At 35.9% G+C, this 16,785-nt stretch overlaps 2 protein-coding genes across 2 annotated transcripts in view; one reads left to right on the forward strand and one right to left on the reverse strand.

Moving 5' to 3' along the window:
- Positions 1-3,907: 3,907 nt before the first annotated feature.
- On the forward strand, positions 3,908-14,788 carry LOC113802091 (dihydrolipoyllysine-residue succinyltransferase component of 2-oxoglutarate dehydrogenase complex, mitochondrial). The gene is made up of 10 exons (XM_027352555.2): positions 3,908-4,041; positions 8,843-8,864; positions 9,818-9,866; positions 10,015-10,079; positions 10,206-10,336; positions 10,466-10,846; positions 11,086-11,237; positions 11,665-11,863; positions 12,254-12,505; positions 13,352-14,788. The coding sequence occupies exons 1-10, from the start codon at positions 3,979-3,981 to the stop codon at positions 13,484-13,486; spliced, it is 1,449 nt and encodes a 482-aa protein (XP_027208356.2). The 5' UTR covers positions 3,908-3,978; the 3' UTR covers positions 13,487-14,788.
- Positions 14,789-15,065: 277 nt separating this feature from the next.
- Positions 15,066-16,785, reverse strand: part of LOC113802100 (vitelline membrane outer layer protein 1) — an 8,137-nt gene continuing 6,417 nt past the window's right edge. The window contains exons 3-5 of the mRNA XM_027352567.2: positions 16,379-16,535; positions 15,647-15,832; positions 15,066-15,226 (exon numbers count right to left, since the gene is read on the reverse strand). Of these exons, the coding sequence (XP_027208368.2) occupies positions 15,099-15,226; positions 15,647-15,832; positions 16,379-16,535 (471 nt within the window). The 3' untranslated portion in view covers positions 15,066-15,098. The remainder of the gene's footprint in view (positions 15,227-15,646; positions 15,833-16,378; positions 16,536-16,785) is intronic.

The raw sequence follows: 16,785 nt of genomic DNA on the forward strand, positions 1-16,785 counted from the left end.
CACGGATACAAACTTCTCCTTTTGTTGGCACAGCGATCAATGGCGCACGGCCTTGACTGTACTTCTAACACATCAACAGTTTGTCTAGATGTTTCCTTTCTTTGACACGTAACACATCAAATTCTAAGGCACACATAAATTAACATGAAGCGAATGGAAAATAAAGCATGTCACGTTCTTGCACATCTACGTCGTTTTTTGTTTCTACCAAAGTTATTGCTCCTTAAACTAAATACTGAGAGCGGTATTAAAAAAAAAAAAAAAAAAAAAACATTAAGCTATGCTGGTTTAGTAGAACACTGTTAGGTAGTTCAAAATTTCTCTACAGTTTATGTCGTATTTTAATCTTATACAAATCACCCTCTAACAGATGCAAGGACAACCTGCTGCATGTACCGGCTATGTCACTTATAAAGTAATAAAACGAACATATCTACCTCTTTGTCTTTGAAAATCCTGTCTAGAAATAACTCAGTTGGTCCTGTCACAGTTCGGTTTTTGTCATGTACTTTCCGGAACTTCGATCGATGAATAGCCACAACGGGTCACATTCTGTTCAACGAACCTTTTATAATTAAATGTATATATATATGTATATACACATATGTCTGTGTGTGTGTGTATACATACACACACACACACACACACACACACACACACACACACACACACACATATATATATATATATATATATATATATATATATATATATATATATATATATATATATATGTGTGTGTGTGTGTGTGTGTGTGTGTGTTTACCAATATATATACATATTTATAAATATGCATACATATATATAGACATGTATGTGTATATATGTATATATATGTATATATGTATTTTATATGTTTATATATATATATATATATATATATATATATATATAAATGTGTGTGTGTGTGTGTATCATATGTGTATATATACATTTTATTTTACTGATTAGTCTACATAGAGTCAAAAAGAAAGTAAACAGATCACAGTTGCCTTTCAGTTTATAATATTAACCATTTATTATACTTTCTTCAAAGTGCTTTTCCGGATACCCCAAGACTCTCGTTTGGAAACTCCTGGGCTTAATGAGACCAAACTTAAAACATTCATGCCAGTATTTGCAAATTAACTGGCTTTTCGCAGGTGATAGTAGGTCAAATAAGGTTATAAAACCATATTTATATAAATATAAAATATATATAAGAATATAAAAAAGAAATAAAAAGCTATTCAGAAAAATATCGTTAGATAGTCATGGTAAACATTCTGACACAAGCAACATTTTTTTTAAATATAGGTGCTAAAGCTACGATACTGTTGGTACCCCTGATTTTCTAATTTTGGGTATGCGCGGCTTACATGAAAATTAAAAGGCTTATTTCCTTTCTTACGGGAATAAAATCATGTCACAGTGAATACATATGAATTCCGAAACTACTGTTCGAGACACGAATCCGAACGAGACAAATTCAAATTCGAAAACACAACATACCAACCGTTCTGTAAAATAACGGTCTTTTCGTTATTGAATGTTTCTTAACATAGTTTTCTGTGTAGCTATACTATCTTCCTATTTATACCATGAACTATCCAGCTTATCTTTAAAAAATAACCATGATAAGGTCAAAGATTTACGTCATATAATCTGAAGTGATAAGGGGGAGTTGCAGGGATATATATATATATATATATATATATATATATATATATATATATATATATATATATATATATATGTGTGTGTGTGTGTGTGTGTGTGTGTGTGTGTGTGTGTGTGTGTGTGTGTGTGTGTGTGTGTGTGTGTATGTGTGTGTGTGTGTGTGTGTGTGTGTGTGTGTGTGTGTGTGTGTGTGTGTGTGTGTGTGTGTGTGTGTGTGTGTGTGTACAGTTGTTATACTTCCTGTACTAAATCTTTCTCAAAATATCCAAGATCTCAATCATAACTGTCATGAACTTGACGTTGCCTTGTTATTCAATAGTCATGGGCACATAACGTCGAGAAAATATTTATGTTGCAATTGATTATTTGCTTAATTTAATAATAGTAAGGGATTAAAGTCAAGACCGGACCTAAAGTTATAATTGGAATAAACAAGTTAAAACAGGTTATACTTTCATTTACAAACACAGTAAATATTAATTGTAAGAAAACACTGTTTTACGCCAATTTTCACTCTACACACAATTGCAGGAGAATTTGACAAGTTAGAATTCCCCAAATTAGCGATACCCAAGTTATTTAAGTTTTTGATATCAGCTTGTAACTATTATGAAATTAAAAATATATTTTTGTAGTTTTGAACAAAACAATAAACAAAGTATAGGCGACACTTTCAACACGGTTTCCAAACAAATTTCAAGAGATTTCTTTGACCAAAACAACAACAAAAATGATAAATAATATGACATATGTGTCTATATGGGTGTGTGTTTGTTTGTTTGTTTGAGTTTGTGTTTCTGTGTTTGTCTGTGTGTTTGTGCGTGTGTTTGTGTATGTATGGTATATATATGTATATATACCACTATTGCCGTGATAGTTCATATAAAGGGCGTCTGAATAATTACGCTGTTGGTATTAATATTCATGTGGCTGATAATTCAAAACATGATACTGTACAAATTTCGTAAATGGCAACAGTATAAATTTTACTGCGTTGTGGTATATTATATAAAGCTGCAAATTCCCCAATACGAAAGATTTTTATTTGACAAATATCTTACGAAGCTCGACGAAGACTAGAATTTAATGAATGCATAAATTATCACTTTTATCACATTACCAGGTACATTGGGCTTAATCATGCTTCAGAATAAAGTAATATTAGATGAACAAATATTTGATAAACCAAAATAATACGTGAAAACAAAGTATTTGATATTGAGGTCAGTACGATATTTATCAAATTCTAAAACTGTCTAGATTTACTGTTCTCGGTGTTCAGAGAGAGAGAGAGAGAGAGAGAGAGAGAGAGAGAGAGAGACAGAGAGAGAGAGAGAGAGAGAGAGAGAGAGAGAGAGAGAGAGAGAGAGAGAGAGAAGAGAGAGAGAGAGAGAGAGAGAGAGAGAGAGAGAGAGAGAGAGAGAGAGAGAGAGAGAGAGAGAGAGAGAAATAGAGAGAAAGAGACAGAGAGAGAGAGAGAGAGAGAGAGAGAGAGAGGGGAGAGGGGAAACTGTGTGTGTTGGATATAATGTAATAATATTCAGTAAACATGCCTGTCAATTTTACAAACTCCTGTGTTCGCTTTAATGGAAAATGGGTAAATGATAGCATAAACTATCTTATTCCAAACTCGGAAAATAGGAATTTCGCGAAAAAAAAAGAGAGCCAAGTTAAGTTGATGATATACCGTAAGGTAAAGTTGTTGTGGTATTCGTTTGATATGTCCAGGGTGAAAGTATTTAAATTATAGTTATAACAGTAATGATAATCATGATGATTGGAAGAAAGAACGTGATAAAATAGATAGACAGATAGGTAGATAAACCAATAGGATTTTTTTTTTATAATTTTGGTTGTAAAGATATATTACTCACTATTTGTATATACTTGATATTCATGCATTACTAATTACTGGCAGATCTTAATAACATCGATACATACAAAAACACAAAGATCAATATGTCTGCCCAGATATATTTGCCTTAGTCCTTATCATATATTTACAGAACCTTTTATTAAGCATTTAAGGCAGAATCGTCAATTCTTTACAAACCTCGCTGCATCCCTATTTTAAATATGGCGCCATGAACACCCCATTTACAAAAACCACAACGAGGTTCATCAACAAACCCCCACTCTTAGATACGATAACCTTAAACCAATATACGATTAAACAAAAAAACGATAATTCTTTTATTTGACTCTAAACCAATATAACAACCAGGAGAAATGAAAATAAACTGATATAAGCAGAGGAAAAGCGTGTTCGGAATCGCACTTACTTCATCCCGGGAAGAACGGCCGAGAGGAGAGGTCGCCATGATCGGCATCCGGAATATTGGCAAATATTGGGCGCGTTTGCCGACCCAGGCCGAAGTGCAGGTAATTGGTCACGAGAATTATCACAGGAGCGTTAATATGGGTGGTTATTGAGGTGAAATTAGGCCGTGATGAGGCTAAATTGGCTATTTAGAGATATCGCTGAGCACCATGTGACGTCACGCGAATCAGCTGATCGGACCAAAATAGAGTGGAAAATATAATATTCTTATTTTTTGGCCGAATGGGAGGGCTTTTCGGCTTTCTATTACCATCAGATAAACAGTAGTTGATTTGTTGTATGTTGAATAGGCGTAAATTTCTTGTATATTCAGGGACTTCCGGTCGTAATGGGAGGGTTTCCAATGCCGGCAGTAATTCACGGGTGAAATCTAGAAGATAATCATTACCTTTTTTCTCTGTGTTCTTGCCTTTTATTCATCTGTTTATCAAGCTTAAATAATATTAGCTTGACTGGTATTCAAGTGTTTATTTTAATTAATTTTTACACATTCAGTTATTTCACATGTGTATGGAATATTCTCCAGTAGGGCATTTCGTATGGTTAATATTTCCATTTATTTTGCTTTTCTTTGATAATATAGGAATGCTCAGAACCATTAAAGAATTATAGGTCGAAAATGAAGACATTACTGATTTTTTAGGACCTATAATAGTAATGATAACTAAGATGATAATCATAAACTCTGCATGAAAATAGGAAAATTCATTGATATAGTTTTTCACACAGCCATATGGTGTAAGGTAATCAGTAATAGATAGATAAACAGAAACTAACACTTCTGATGTTGATAATAAGAAAGTTTTGCAATATATGATATGTTGGTATACATATATAGGGAAATCTAATGACCCTTTCTTAAAGAAGGGACAACTGCACTCACTGTTACATGAAGGAAACTGCATAGGAAAATAATTACATAAAAAGAATTAAGAAAGTAAGTCACAACAAATAGTGCATGGAGAGTATGTCCACAGGGATAAATTGGGAGGTCTAGTAGGGAAATGATAGGGAAATAAAGTAATTGGGTGGGGTCTGGATATGAAGCCCCAGATTAGGAAGGCTTTTGGTTCATATGATGATGTTTGTGGATCCCCAGGAGTGGCTGGAATGATAAGGACTTAAAGCGTTTTAAGCACCGTTCCCTGCTTAAAACGCTTTCCAAGGCAGGCAGGCCCTCTTCAGTGATGCCAGACATGTGGAAATGTCTGTTTATAAAGTACAAATCATAACAGTCCTTGATGAGCATAGAAATATCAAAATAACACACGAAATATATATACTTGGGTTTTAAAAGCAATATTCCCACCAACAATCTCGGAAAGAGATAACTTATGCACAAGAGGGTGGAGTTTATTTCACCTGCGGTTGGTAACAGTTTGAGCGCGCAATTCAAAACAACTGGCAAGCTAGCGCAGCATCAAGATGGCAGAGAAGTAAATAAATCTACCCGAACATCTTAACAAAGCGCTATATTTTCTCCTATATTCATATAAAGTGCCTCTAAAACAATGACACACACTTCCGATTGACAGCCCTTTCATTCTGACGCGTTATCAAAACAAATGAATATCCCTGAATTAAAATATAGGCCTACCCATTCTCATATACTTAGCAAGCGCAAGTCAAGCCATCTACGGAGGTCACTTGAGAAAGCAAGCGAAATGCTTGAATTAGCAAGAAAAACGCTTGAGATTTCAGGCAAGAACTTTCCCAGCTTAAAACGCTTTTAGTCTTGAAGGGGTGCGGTCACTTGGTAAACAATTATTTGTACTTTCACTTATGTGAATAGTGATGGAAAACAACAATAAATTCATGTATATTACACTATGAATAGTTGAAATATGGAGTAATGATTACAAGGGGGGATAGCTATGTGAAACAAAAGATTAACAATTTTTCACATATATTATTGGATGATAAAGTGAGAGGAAAACAAGTTTTAAAGACATTTGAAATTGAATTCAGCTATTGGTACTGTAATGCCTCCATTGTTAAACATGTACAACACTTCCATTATGTCTGAAGTACACAGCCACAGGATCTGTGCTCTGGCAAAGGTCTACAAGCCTCCTTCACAGATATACTTACAAGATAGACATTGAACTTATTCCATATTTGATGATAAAGTGCCAGTGAGGTCTAGCTATCTTGTCAGAATATATATTGGCCTATGCTGGTGTGTAAGAGGCTCATGTGCCATGATAATTTTGTTTTTAGACAGTCAGTCAGTAGATTAGGATTATTTTTTTTTTAAATACTCCTTGGTAAATGTCTAGAACACGTGTGCACCTTATAAGGATGTTCCCCACTGCTACTCGTATTCTTTAGGAATAATGCCCTAGAACCTCTCTCTTTGCCTCTCATGCTTGCCTCCAATAATAGGGAAGGTATGAAGGTTAGCTGGGTACATTATACAAGGTATGTTCATAAGTTATGTAATGCAGGGAGTGCAGTGCTCTGCAACCCACCCTGGAATACCAAATATCCTGTATTTATTGCTGGATATAGCATAGGACCAACCACAGGGAGGCAGATTTTGTGAAGATTTACCCAGAATGAATACACAAGCTCCATCGTTCTGTGAATACCTGGAGGGAGCACAGCCCCTTGCATTAGATATTATGGTGACCCACATCTTGTATATATGATGTTATCTTCATATGTTACCCCACAATTTCCCTAGTAACCTTCATGCCTCCCCTACCATTGGGGCCATGATCGTGGGGTTTGAGTATGGTTCTGTAGCATGATTGGTACAAATATAAGTAGCAGACGGTTAAAGGAATCCATTGATACTAGTATCACTGTGGTTAGGTGTGCGTAGGTTAATTATGAATTCAAAGAATGTTGCTGGGTCATTACTCCCAGTGGGGGAGACTGAAATTAATAAGATAAACAGGAGCTTCCCTAGACCAAAGACCCTTCCAAAGTAGAACCAATATAAGATGGAACTGACAGAATCACATCATATAGGTATCAGCAGTTAAAATAGCAGTTTCCTTGGATATTTATATACAGCATTTCTCAGCATATCTAGGTCAGGGGTTCCCAATTTAGGGGCCATGGGGCAATATGAGAATTATGACATTAAATTAAAATGAATTTTAGCTTGCTTATTGTACATGCATATAATTATCTGTCAAATATCAATAAATATGAATCTATCCAAAAAATGTTTTTGTTCCATAGCTGCTGTCACCATTGAACTATTCATAACAAGTAATAACTGAATCTGAAAAGATGACAGACTCTGAACAGGGTCATGGAAATTATTACATGTTAGTCTGGGGCCACAGAAAGAAAAGGGTCGGGAACCATTGATCTAGATGTACAAGCAGGAAAAAGACCATGAACTACCAGAATCTAACTTTAATGATAATAGGATGTTGTGTGGAGGGGGAATGGGGAAAGAGAAATAGATTAGGGTTTGTTTGATTTCTGAGTACGATTCATTCACAAGATGATACAGGAAAGCACAAATGTGCACAATTGGCTTAGGCGGAAGGGCCTGCAGTGGAATTGAGGGGTGTGGCTCTAGGAAACTTGCCAAACAATACTAGGTTTATTAGTAGACACGAGATATTTCTAATTCTGGATTTTAAAAGTTGCAGAAAAAATGCTGCTGCCAATCGAATTGGTTAGGTCTGCAATTTTTTTGCAATGAACCGCAATCGTGGTGAATAGGACTTCAGGGTTTTAGCATAAATACCTGGTTTGTTTTTGTTGAAATATTTATATATTAACATTTATCACTAATAATCTGTTATTTTATTCTTGTGTACCTTTAAGGAGAAAGTTTTCCAAGTGCACAGAAGTAGCAAAACTAAATTATTTACAAATGTGTGATTGATAGTTATGGAAACAACTATGTACTCAAAAATTTAGATAGATTAAGTAACAATGACATCAAGAACATACCATTTTCCCAAAATGAATCTGAAAAGTTCTTTGTTCCAAGTTTGTTATCAGATATTATCAGTGTCCAAAGTCCTGTAACAAAATAGAAGTTTGGTATTGATGATGGTGACAAGGATTATACTGATAATAGTAATGAGAATTTTAAAAATCATAATTATTATGATAATATTTTAGCAATATAGATGTTTTGAATTTCGTGCACAAAAATGTTTTAAACAGCTTTATTTGAAATACAGATCAAGAATTTATGAACTGAAAAAAGGAACATATAAGCCACATTTTCAAATTTCAGGTGTATGTATGTAAATGTCAAAGTTGCACAAAATATGGGAATAAATTTAAATTCTCAGTCGTTATAGTCTTCAACAGATTGCATACATCCCTTCCTATATACTAGTCTATTTACGCAAATTTGTAAATATTGAAAGTATATACTTATAATTGATTACAAAAAATAATGTAGGTCTATGCAATTACGGAAATCAGAAAGGTGTGTGACATAGCATTATAAACCCCACCATCCTGTGCGTGTGGAGGGGGGTATGTCAGATTTCCGTTTCTAAATATATCTGAGGAATTGTCTTGTATGGCTCCTCAAAAGTAGGCGTTTTTCTTGCTTTTTCATTCTTTTTTTCTTTCAGTGTGGTTAAATATGTATTTCAGTATTTTATTTTGCCTTCAAGTTCATCAGAAGTGAAGTAAATACTTCAAGTCCTAACTTATTTCATGTGAAGAATGTGAATTGGCTATTTCACCCAATAAGTACATTCTTGAGCTCCACATTTCATTTGATTTTATTTTGCTATTTCCTCTCTCTTTTATTTTCTTATTATCCAGGAGCTCTGTAAGATAACTATTAGTATTTAGTAAGTTATTGTTGATATATGTTTAAGATGATTTCATATTTTCTTTTCTTTTCAGGTGTTGCGAACAGCTACCAGATGTAAGTAGATTCTGAAATAATAACCTTTGCTTCCTCTTCTTGTGTGACCTCTGCTTTGTCTTTCTCCTTCTTCTCTTCCTCCTTTTCCTCTTCTTTCTCCTCCTCCTCCTCTTCCTTTTCTTCCTTTTCCTCTTCCTCTTTCTCCTCCTCCTCTTGCTACAGGATTATAAATCACAGATTATATATATCTAATGAAAAGAAAAATGTTCTACTCTTCCCAAGCAGTGTCCTTGCCTGAGAGCAATGTTTGTCTATCAACTTTGACAGGGAAGATGATCAGTGAGCAGTGTTGAATTGGGAAAAATTGGTTTGGCCTTGAGCATACTCACCTATTTTTTAAAGGATTACAATGAATGAAACAGCTGTGTATCTTGAGTGGTCAGGTGAAAAGAAATATCCACTGATTAGATAGTTTCAGATAAAATATGTAATTTAATTTAGCAAAGCAAATTGCTTTAAATAGAAACTGTCGGTACATCTTCAGAGACTAGAACAAAAGGATATCTGTTTCACAGGCTTTGAGATCCTTTGCTGTGAGGAAAAGACACCCAGTCTGTATCCAAGTTGATCTCTTAAAATCTACACTATTTGTTGCCTAGCCAGGTATTATTGTCTGGCCATAGGTTCTGAGGATGAGGGGAAAGGCGCTAAAAATAGAAAGTTGGCAGAGTACGGTGGATGCTACAGAGACATTGAGGATACCGCGATGATAACAGTACTTGTAGTTTTTGTTATTGTTTACATTGTTGCCCAAGAGACAAAACTTTTAGTGTATCGGTAAGGAATTAATTGGAAAGGCTGTAAAGATAATCAGCTAAATGTGGAGTGAGAAAAAGCAAGAGTGAGTGTCTCATGGTCTGATGATTATGAACATTCCTTAGCAAATGCTGTGTCTTTGCCTCTTTCCTGACTGATGCCGTTGTTTCTCTCATATCATTGGTTTTAACTTGCAGGTGTGTCCACATCGCAAAAGCTGTTGCATATTTCTCCCTCTTCTGTACAGTAAGTATTTTTCCTAAGTAAGACTACTTTAGAATAATGAAATGATAACTTAGAAATGTTAAATAAAGCTAGTGAATTAGATTTGTATTTATGGCTAGACACACATTTTTTATTGTTGGTATTAGTGATTAAATGGCACCAATTTCAGATTAAGTCGCAAGTATGAACAGCACATCAAACTGGCTCGGCACTTCCGAACATCAACATCATTTTGTAAGTAGTTCCGTTCTATTGTTTCATAGGCTTCAATCCATAAATTGAACAGTTATCAGTGATACATTTCAACAGTTGATTAGTCTTTTTACAAAGAGATTATTTGGTGCTGATTCAAATTTTCAGATGCAGAAATTAAGACTGTGGAAGTGCCCCCATTTGCGGAGTCTATTACTGAGGGCGACATCAGGTGGATGAAAGAAGTAGGAGACTCAGTGGCTGAGGACGAGGCCATCGCAGAAATCGAGACTGACAAGGTGGGTGACAAGTGTTAGTGAATTAGATTTGCGTGTCAGAGGAATAGTAATAATTGTCATATACTTACTATTGGTAATTTTTTTATATTAATTTTCATCTTCTGAAACTTTTTTTCTCTCTCTCTCTAGACCTCTATGCCAGTAAACTCCCCTTGTGCTGGAGTGATTAAAGAAATCATGGTAGAAGATGGATCCACAGTCAACCCTGGCACTGCCATTTGTAAAATTGAAGCTGGTGCTGCTGGTGCTAAGAAGGAAGCTGCCCCTGCTGCAGAAGCTCCTGCAGCAGCTGCTGCGGCAGCTGCAGCCACTGCTGCTGCTGCTGCTGCTAAACCTGCACCAGCTGCTGCCCCTGCTGCTGCTGCCCCTCCTCCTGCTGCTCCTGCTGCAGCAGCAGGACCTATCCCATCAGCTGCCCCTCCTGCTGCCCCACCTCCATCCGCACCAAAGTTGTCCATCCCAGTGGCAGCCATCAAGCATTCATCATTCATTCAGCAAGCAGAAGTGAAAGTAAGTGACATAATGTATATGAGGAAAGTGGAAAAAGCACTTTTTGATCATATCTTTGAGATAGTTAATGAAATAAGTAATATATGTATTAATTTCTGAACTTTGCTTCATGCCACAGAGAAAAATGAAGATAGATTTTCTTTTTTCTTTTTCATTTTATTTATGAATATACTACAGGAAGTGTGAATTGATCACAACTCATATCAGTACATAAATCCAAATCCCATTTTATTTTCAAGGTTCCTCCAGCAGATTACAGTCAGGAAATCACTGGAACTCGTACAGAGCAGCGAGTCAAAATGTCTCGCATGCGACAGCGCATTGCTGCTCGTCTCAAGGAGGCACAAAACACCAATGCCATGTTAACCACTTTCAATGAGCTGGACATGAGGCAAGTTTCTTTGATTTGTGTTTATATGCATAAATATTTTATCATCTTTTATTCATTATTTCAAGATGTTTGGTTTAGTGACAGGTATTGCCATTTTTATTATTGTATTATCTAGTCAAGCATCTGGAAAAGTTTGGCTTATTATGCAGATACATTGTTGTATGTATTCCATGCTTCCATTCTTTAGACCTATAAGAAAGGCTGCGAGAGAAATATTTTGTTCATTATGGTTAGAAAGGGTTTAGAATTTTCCACTGAAGATGTTAAGGAAGAAAAAGGTATGAATGTTGTGACTAACTTTGCAGTTTTAATTATTCTCCTCTTCAAGACGATAAGTTCTTAGCTCTACCTAGAAAACAGCTCGATGCTTACCCAAGAGTTTGCAGCACCACTTCCAATCCCCTTCTGAATGAAATCCTTCTTCCAGTAATATCATGGAGCTCCGCAAGAGCATTGGGGAACAGTTCCATAAGAAGCACGGCATCAAGCTTGGTTTCATGTCGGCATTCGTGAAGGCTTCAGCCTATGCCCTGACACAGCAGCCAACTGTCAATGCTGTGATTGAAGGATCAGAAATTATCTACAGGGACTACGTAGATATCTCGGTTGCTGTGGCTACTCCAAAGGTATTTTGTGCTTTCTTTTTCTTTCTTCATTTTCCCCACCTTTTGATTTTAATTTGTTGAAGGTTACTTTCTTGTTGAGGAAACAGTATGAAATTATGTATCAGCTTACAGTCCATTTTGTAATTGCTTTGATGTTGTCATAGCTAATTACATACTGCCATCAACCATAGTGACCGTTGTTGAAAAAAAGGCCTTATCTATTTGTTACTGATTTTTAAAATGTGTGTATGTGTATATTTCTATATAACTTTTCTAATTCACCGAGCTGGAAAAAAATAATGATTATTGGTTGAATAAATGAGAATATCAGTTCTGTCTGATCTGATCAAATTTACAAAGGTGTATCTTCTTCTGTTTCTGCACAACTCTTGATGATCCATATTACTTCAGGGCCTCGTAGTGCCAGTGCTGCGCAACGTGGAAGGAATGAACTACCTGGACATTGAGCGTGGCATTGCAGCACTTGGTGAGAAGGCCCGCACAGGGTCTCTGGCCGTCGAGGATATGGATGGCGGCACCTTCACCATCAGCAATGGAGGTGTATTCGGGTCCCTCTTCGGAACACCCATCATCAACCCACCGCAGTCGGCCATTTTGGGCATGCACGGAATCTTCAACAGACCGGTTGCCAGGAACGGACAGGTAAGGGTGCGCTATTTCTTTCTTTCCTTCTCTTTTTTAGGTATGTGTATATTTTACAATCCATGTTAATTGCTCAAAAATATTTCCTTTATCTAGTTGACAATAAGATTAGTTATTTTATTATTGTAAACAAGAATTTTCATTTGTTTAACATTCAGGGGAAAAATGAAAAAGAAAAAGAAGAAAAGAAATTATATATATATATACATATATATATATACATATATATATATATACATATATATATATATACATATATATATATATATATATATATACATATATATATATATATATATATATATATATATATATATATATATATATATATATATATATACATATATATATATATATAATGTAAATTATGTATGATATATATTTATGATATACATATACATATTTCTTTAAAGTTGATATGGATGACAATCTATTTTATGATACAATAAACAGAGATTTGTGGATATTTAACTTAATGCCAGTAATGCATTCATAACTGTATTGACCACAAGTGCATAGTCACCATGGAGTCAATTGTCTGGCCTCATCTATGTATTTTTTATTGTCATTATTATTGTTATTGTTATGAACATAGTTATAATAGAACATTAATAACAATAAGAACTTTTCTTATTGTGAAAATGTAAGGAAATTTAGGGTAAACAGATCAGGTAGGCCTGGTAATTGACTCCTTGGTGACTAAGGGCTTGGTGAAGCATCTATGTGCATGTAACTGGTGTCAGTGTGTTATAAGAAATTTCTTCAACTAAAAAGAATCCATCTTAATTTTTCCTAATTAGTTAATTAGGCCAGTGACTCAACTGATAATGATTTTTCCTCATGCAGGTGGTAATTAGGCCCATGATGTTCATTGCCCTGACTTACGATCACCGACTGATTGACGGAAGGGAGGCAGTAACATTCCTGCGCAAGATCAAGGATGCTGTCGAAGACCCAAGGGCCATTCTGTGCGGACTGTAGGACCATGAATGAATTATATAGTTGTGGAAATAAACTGAGAGCATTTTTTTGGATGGAGTAAACTCCCCTATGTAGTACTTGGCTAGAGATTTATACATGAAGGAATTTGATATATAAGAAAGAAAACACAATATCCAGTATGTTATTCCCGTGCATTTCAATCTTTCATAGAGCTGGAATTCATTTACATGCACAATTTTGGAACTCCATAATGAAGTCCCAGATGTATTCTATATAGCCTGCCTAATGTAAAGAAGGAATACTGGGACTTTCTTAAAGGGAAACAAAACAAGGCTTCACCACAATGGGATGTTGAATTGCACTCTATTTTTGTATAATTTATGATCTGAAGCTCTTTGGTTGATGAGGGACTCGAGGGGCAGAGTGATCTGGCCCCAATAATCTATCTTGTGTAAATATTGTAATATAGGACAGACTTTTATTGTTATCACAGTCACATTTGAAATACTTCCCCCACTTCTCTTCACTGTTTCTAACCCTCCCACATTCTCAGACTTGCACCAGATGCTCCTCCCAGCTTGGGTATTATTGGACATGATGAAGGTCCTATTAAAAAAGGAACAAAAAATTTTGAGATGTCTTTTCATTGCCTGATATCAATTTATTGTCTGTTATTCGCATGAAATGTGAAAGCATTGTCAAGAAAATAATTGGATTTAAAATGTTTAGAAGTCTCCATTTTGTGTAAGATCTCCCTTGAAGTATTGTACCTTTGGAAAATTTATTTTACTGCACAATTTCATTGGTGAAAATATCAAAATAACATGTTAACAATGAAAAATTCACAATGTACAATGTTCTAAACCTAGATAATAATATTCCAACTTTTAATACTTAAAATACATATTTACTTTTTAAAATTTTTATTTGTTCTCTTCAATAGCAGATACAATTTAAGAGCTAATTCTTGTAATATATAATCTAATGAACAATATATACAGAAAAAATGCGTCCTGACTTCATTGAGAAAAGTTTGGTAAATCAAATGGTTTTTTACCAATGGATAGCACATACAGTCAATTTGTTGGGATCTATCTCCCAGTCATGGCATTTGCTTGGTCAGCGAATAGCGACCAATGTTCATGAGTTGCAGAATCAAACTGTATTGATTTGAAGGCAAGAAGATGCATTGTATTGTCTGACGTGCATGGATTTAAAGAATTTCGTTTGCATTGCATAAAAAGGACTATGTAAAGGCAGTATACATTTTGCTGTGATAATATATGATGCCCATTTGTTGATTTACTAAATTAAATTGTGCTAATTTTTCTTTGTGACCCAGTTTGACTTTGTTTAACCTCACCTGGGACCCTAATGAACCTCTGTTCCAAACTAGTCTGTATTTAATCTCTCTACCTTGCATAAAACACTTTCATTTGTTTTATATAATTTTTTTGTCTTATAACTTACATTTTATAGAAACAGGAACTGTATCAAGTATGTGCTCTTTCAAATCATCATGAATTAACACATTTTGATTTATAAAGATTACCACTACATTAAATAGTTCCATTTCAGGATGTTATTGTGATGACACCCAGGGCATACAAACTCTATACATTCCCTCAAATTTATTCCATATCCATTTGCATTACTTAGGGGCTAAAGTTGGTGGCATGTCGTTAAGGCTACAACAGAACATTCGTACATTGTTGAGAGCTGTGTCGTCTGTGGCACTGTCAGCCTCAACTCGAGTCTCAATGCCACAGATCGCCCAGTCTGAAAATGAAAAATTTTTGATAAGAAATCTGCAGAGATTATATATGTACATATATACATGTATATATATAAATATATATACACATATATATATATATATATATATATATATATATATATATATATATATATATATATATATATATATATTTTATATATATATATATTTTATATATATATATATATATATATATATATATATTTTATATATATATATATATTTTTTATATATATATATATATATATATATATATATATTTTATATATATATATATATATATATATATATATATATATATATTGTGTGTGTGTGTGTATTTTGTGATGCACACACACGTGTGTACCACAAAATAAACACTACTCTTCATGAATACACAAACTAATCCAATGAAGTACGATCAACCACGAGAGACGACGTACTGTGCGGACAGGACTCCCAGCTGCTCCATGTCCCCCAGTGGTCGCCGCCGCCGTTGAGAGTGTCGGTGGACCAGTGGCATTGCATTTCGAGGTCGTTGGCCGCCGTGTCGTCGATGAAGAAGCCTTGGTCCTCCTCGCTCTTCATGCGCAGGCCGGTGAGGTACCCCGTGGCGCATTCTCGTTTGCCTGGACGGTGGGGAGAGGGTTATGAAGAGTGGGGTTTTGGTTGATTGGGAAATGCCTAGACGTTGGGTGGGGTTTTGGTGGTTTGGGGAATGCCTTGATGGGAGAGGTTTTTGGGTGGGTTTTGGTGGTCTGGGAAATGCATTGACGGTGGGTGAGGTCCTTGAGTGGGTTTTCGTTGGTCTGGGGAATGCTAGACGGTGGGAGAGGTTCTTGAGAAAGTGGATATTTAGTTGATTGGGAAATGCCTTAGACAGTGGAATAGGGTCTTGAGGAGTGGGTTTTTTGATGATTGGGAAATGCCTAGACGGTGAGTGAGGTCCTAGAGTGGGTTTTCGGTGGTCTGGGGAATGCTAGACGGTGGGTGACGTTCTTGAGAAATGGGTTTTTGGTTGATTGGGAAATGCCTAGACGGTGGGTGGGGTTTTTGAGTGGGTTTTTTGGTGGTCTGGGGAATGCCTTGACGATGGGAGAGATTTTTGAGTGGATTTTCGGTGGTCTGGGGAATGCCCTTCCTCCTCCCTCCTCCCTCCTCCCTCCGTTCCTCACCTTTCCAATCCCCCCACTGCTGGACGGTGGAGGTGATAGTGAACTCCTTGGCGTCCTTCCTGGGTGGGCGTCCGTCGTGTCCCGCATCAGCTGGGGCGCGGCAGAAGAGCTCGATGCCGTTCATGGCGGTGTCGTCCAAGTGGTCCTCGCCCTCCACCTGGGATTGGGTAGGGGCGTGGTAGTGTTTGGTATTATCATTCTCTGTCTGTCTATCTGTCTTTCTCTTCCTTCCTTTCTTTCTTTCTTTATTTCTTTCTTTCTTTCTTTCTTTCTTTCTTTCTCTCTCTCTCTCTCTCTCTCTCTCTCTCTCTCTCTCTCTCTCTCTCTCTCTCTCTCTCTCTCTCTCTCTCTCTCTCTCTCTCTCTCTCTCTCTCTCTCTCTCTCTCTCTCTCTCTCTCTCGCTTTCT

The sequence above is a fragment of the Penaeus vannamei genome, chromosome 23 (genome assembly GCF_042767895.1).
Source record: "Penaeus vannamei isolate JL-2024 chromosome 23, ASM4276789v1, whole genome shotgun sequence".
In the NCBI taxonomy this organism is placed as follows: domain Eukaryota; kingdom Metazoa; phylum Arthropoda; class Malacostraca; order Decapoda; family Penaeidae; genus Penaeus; species Penaeus vannamei.

Bases quoted from the DNA above. Each gene is read 5' to 3' on its own strand.
- LOC113802091 (XM_027352555.2), top strand. From the start codon at position 3,979: ATGATCGGCATCCGGAATATTGGCAAATATTGGGCGCGTTTGCCGACC. The intron at 10,337-10,465 runs GTGGGTGACAAG...CTCTCTCTCTAG, and splicing joins CAGAAATCGAGACTGACAAG to ACCTCTATGCCAGTAAACTC. The intron at 11,238-11,664 runs GCAAGTTTCTTT...TCCTTCTTCCAG, and splicing joins TTCAATGAGCTGGACATGAG to TAATATCATGGAGCTCCGCA.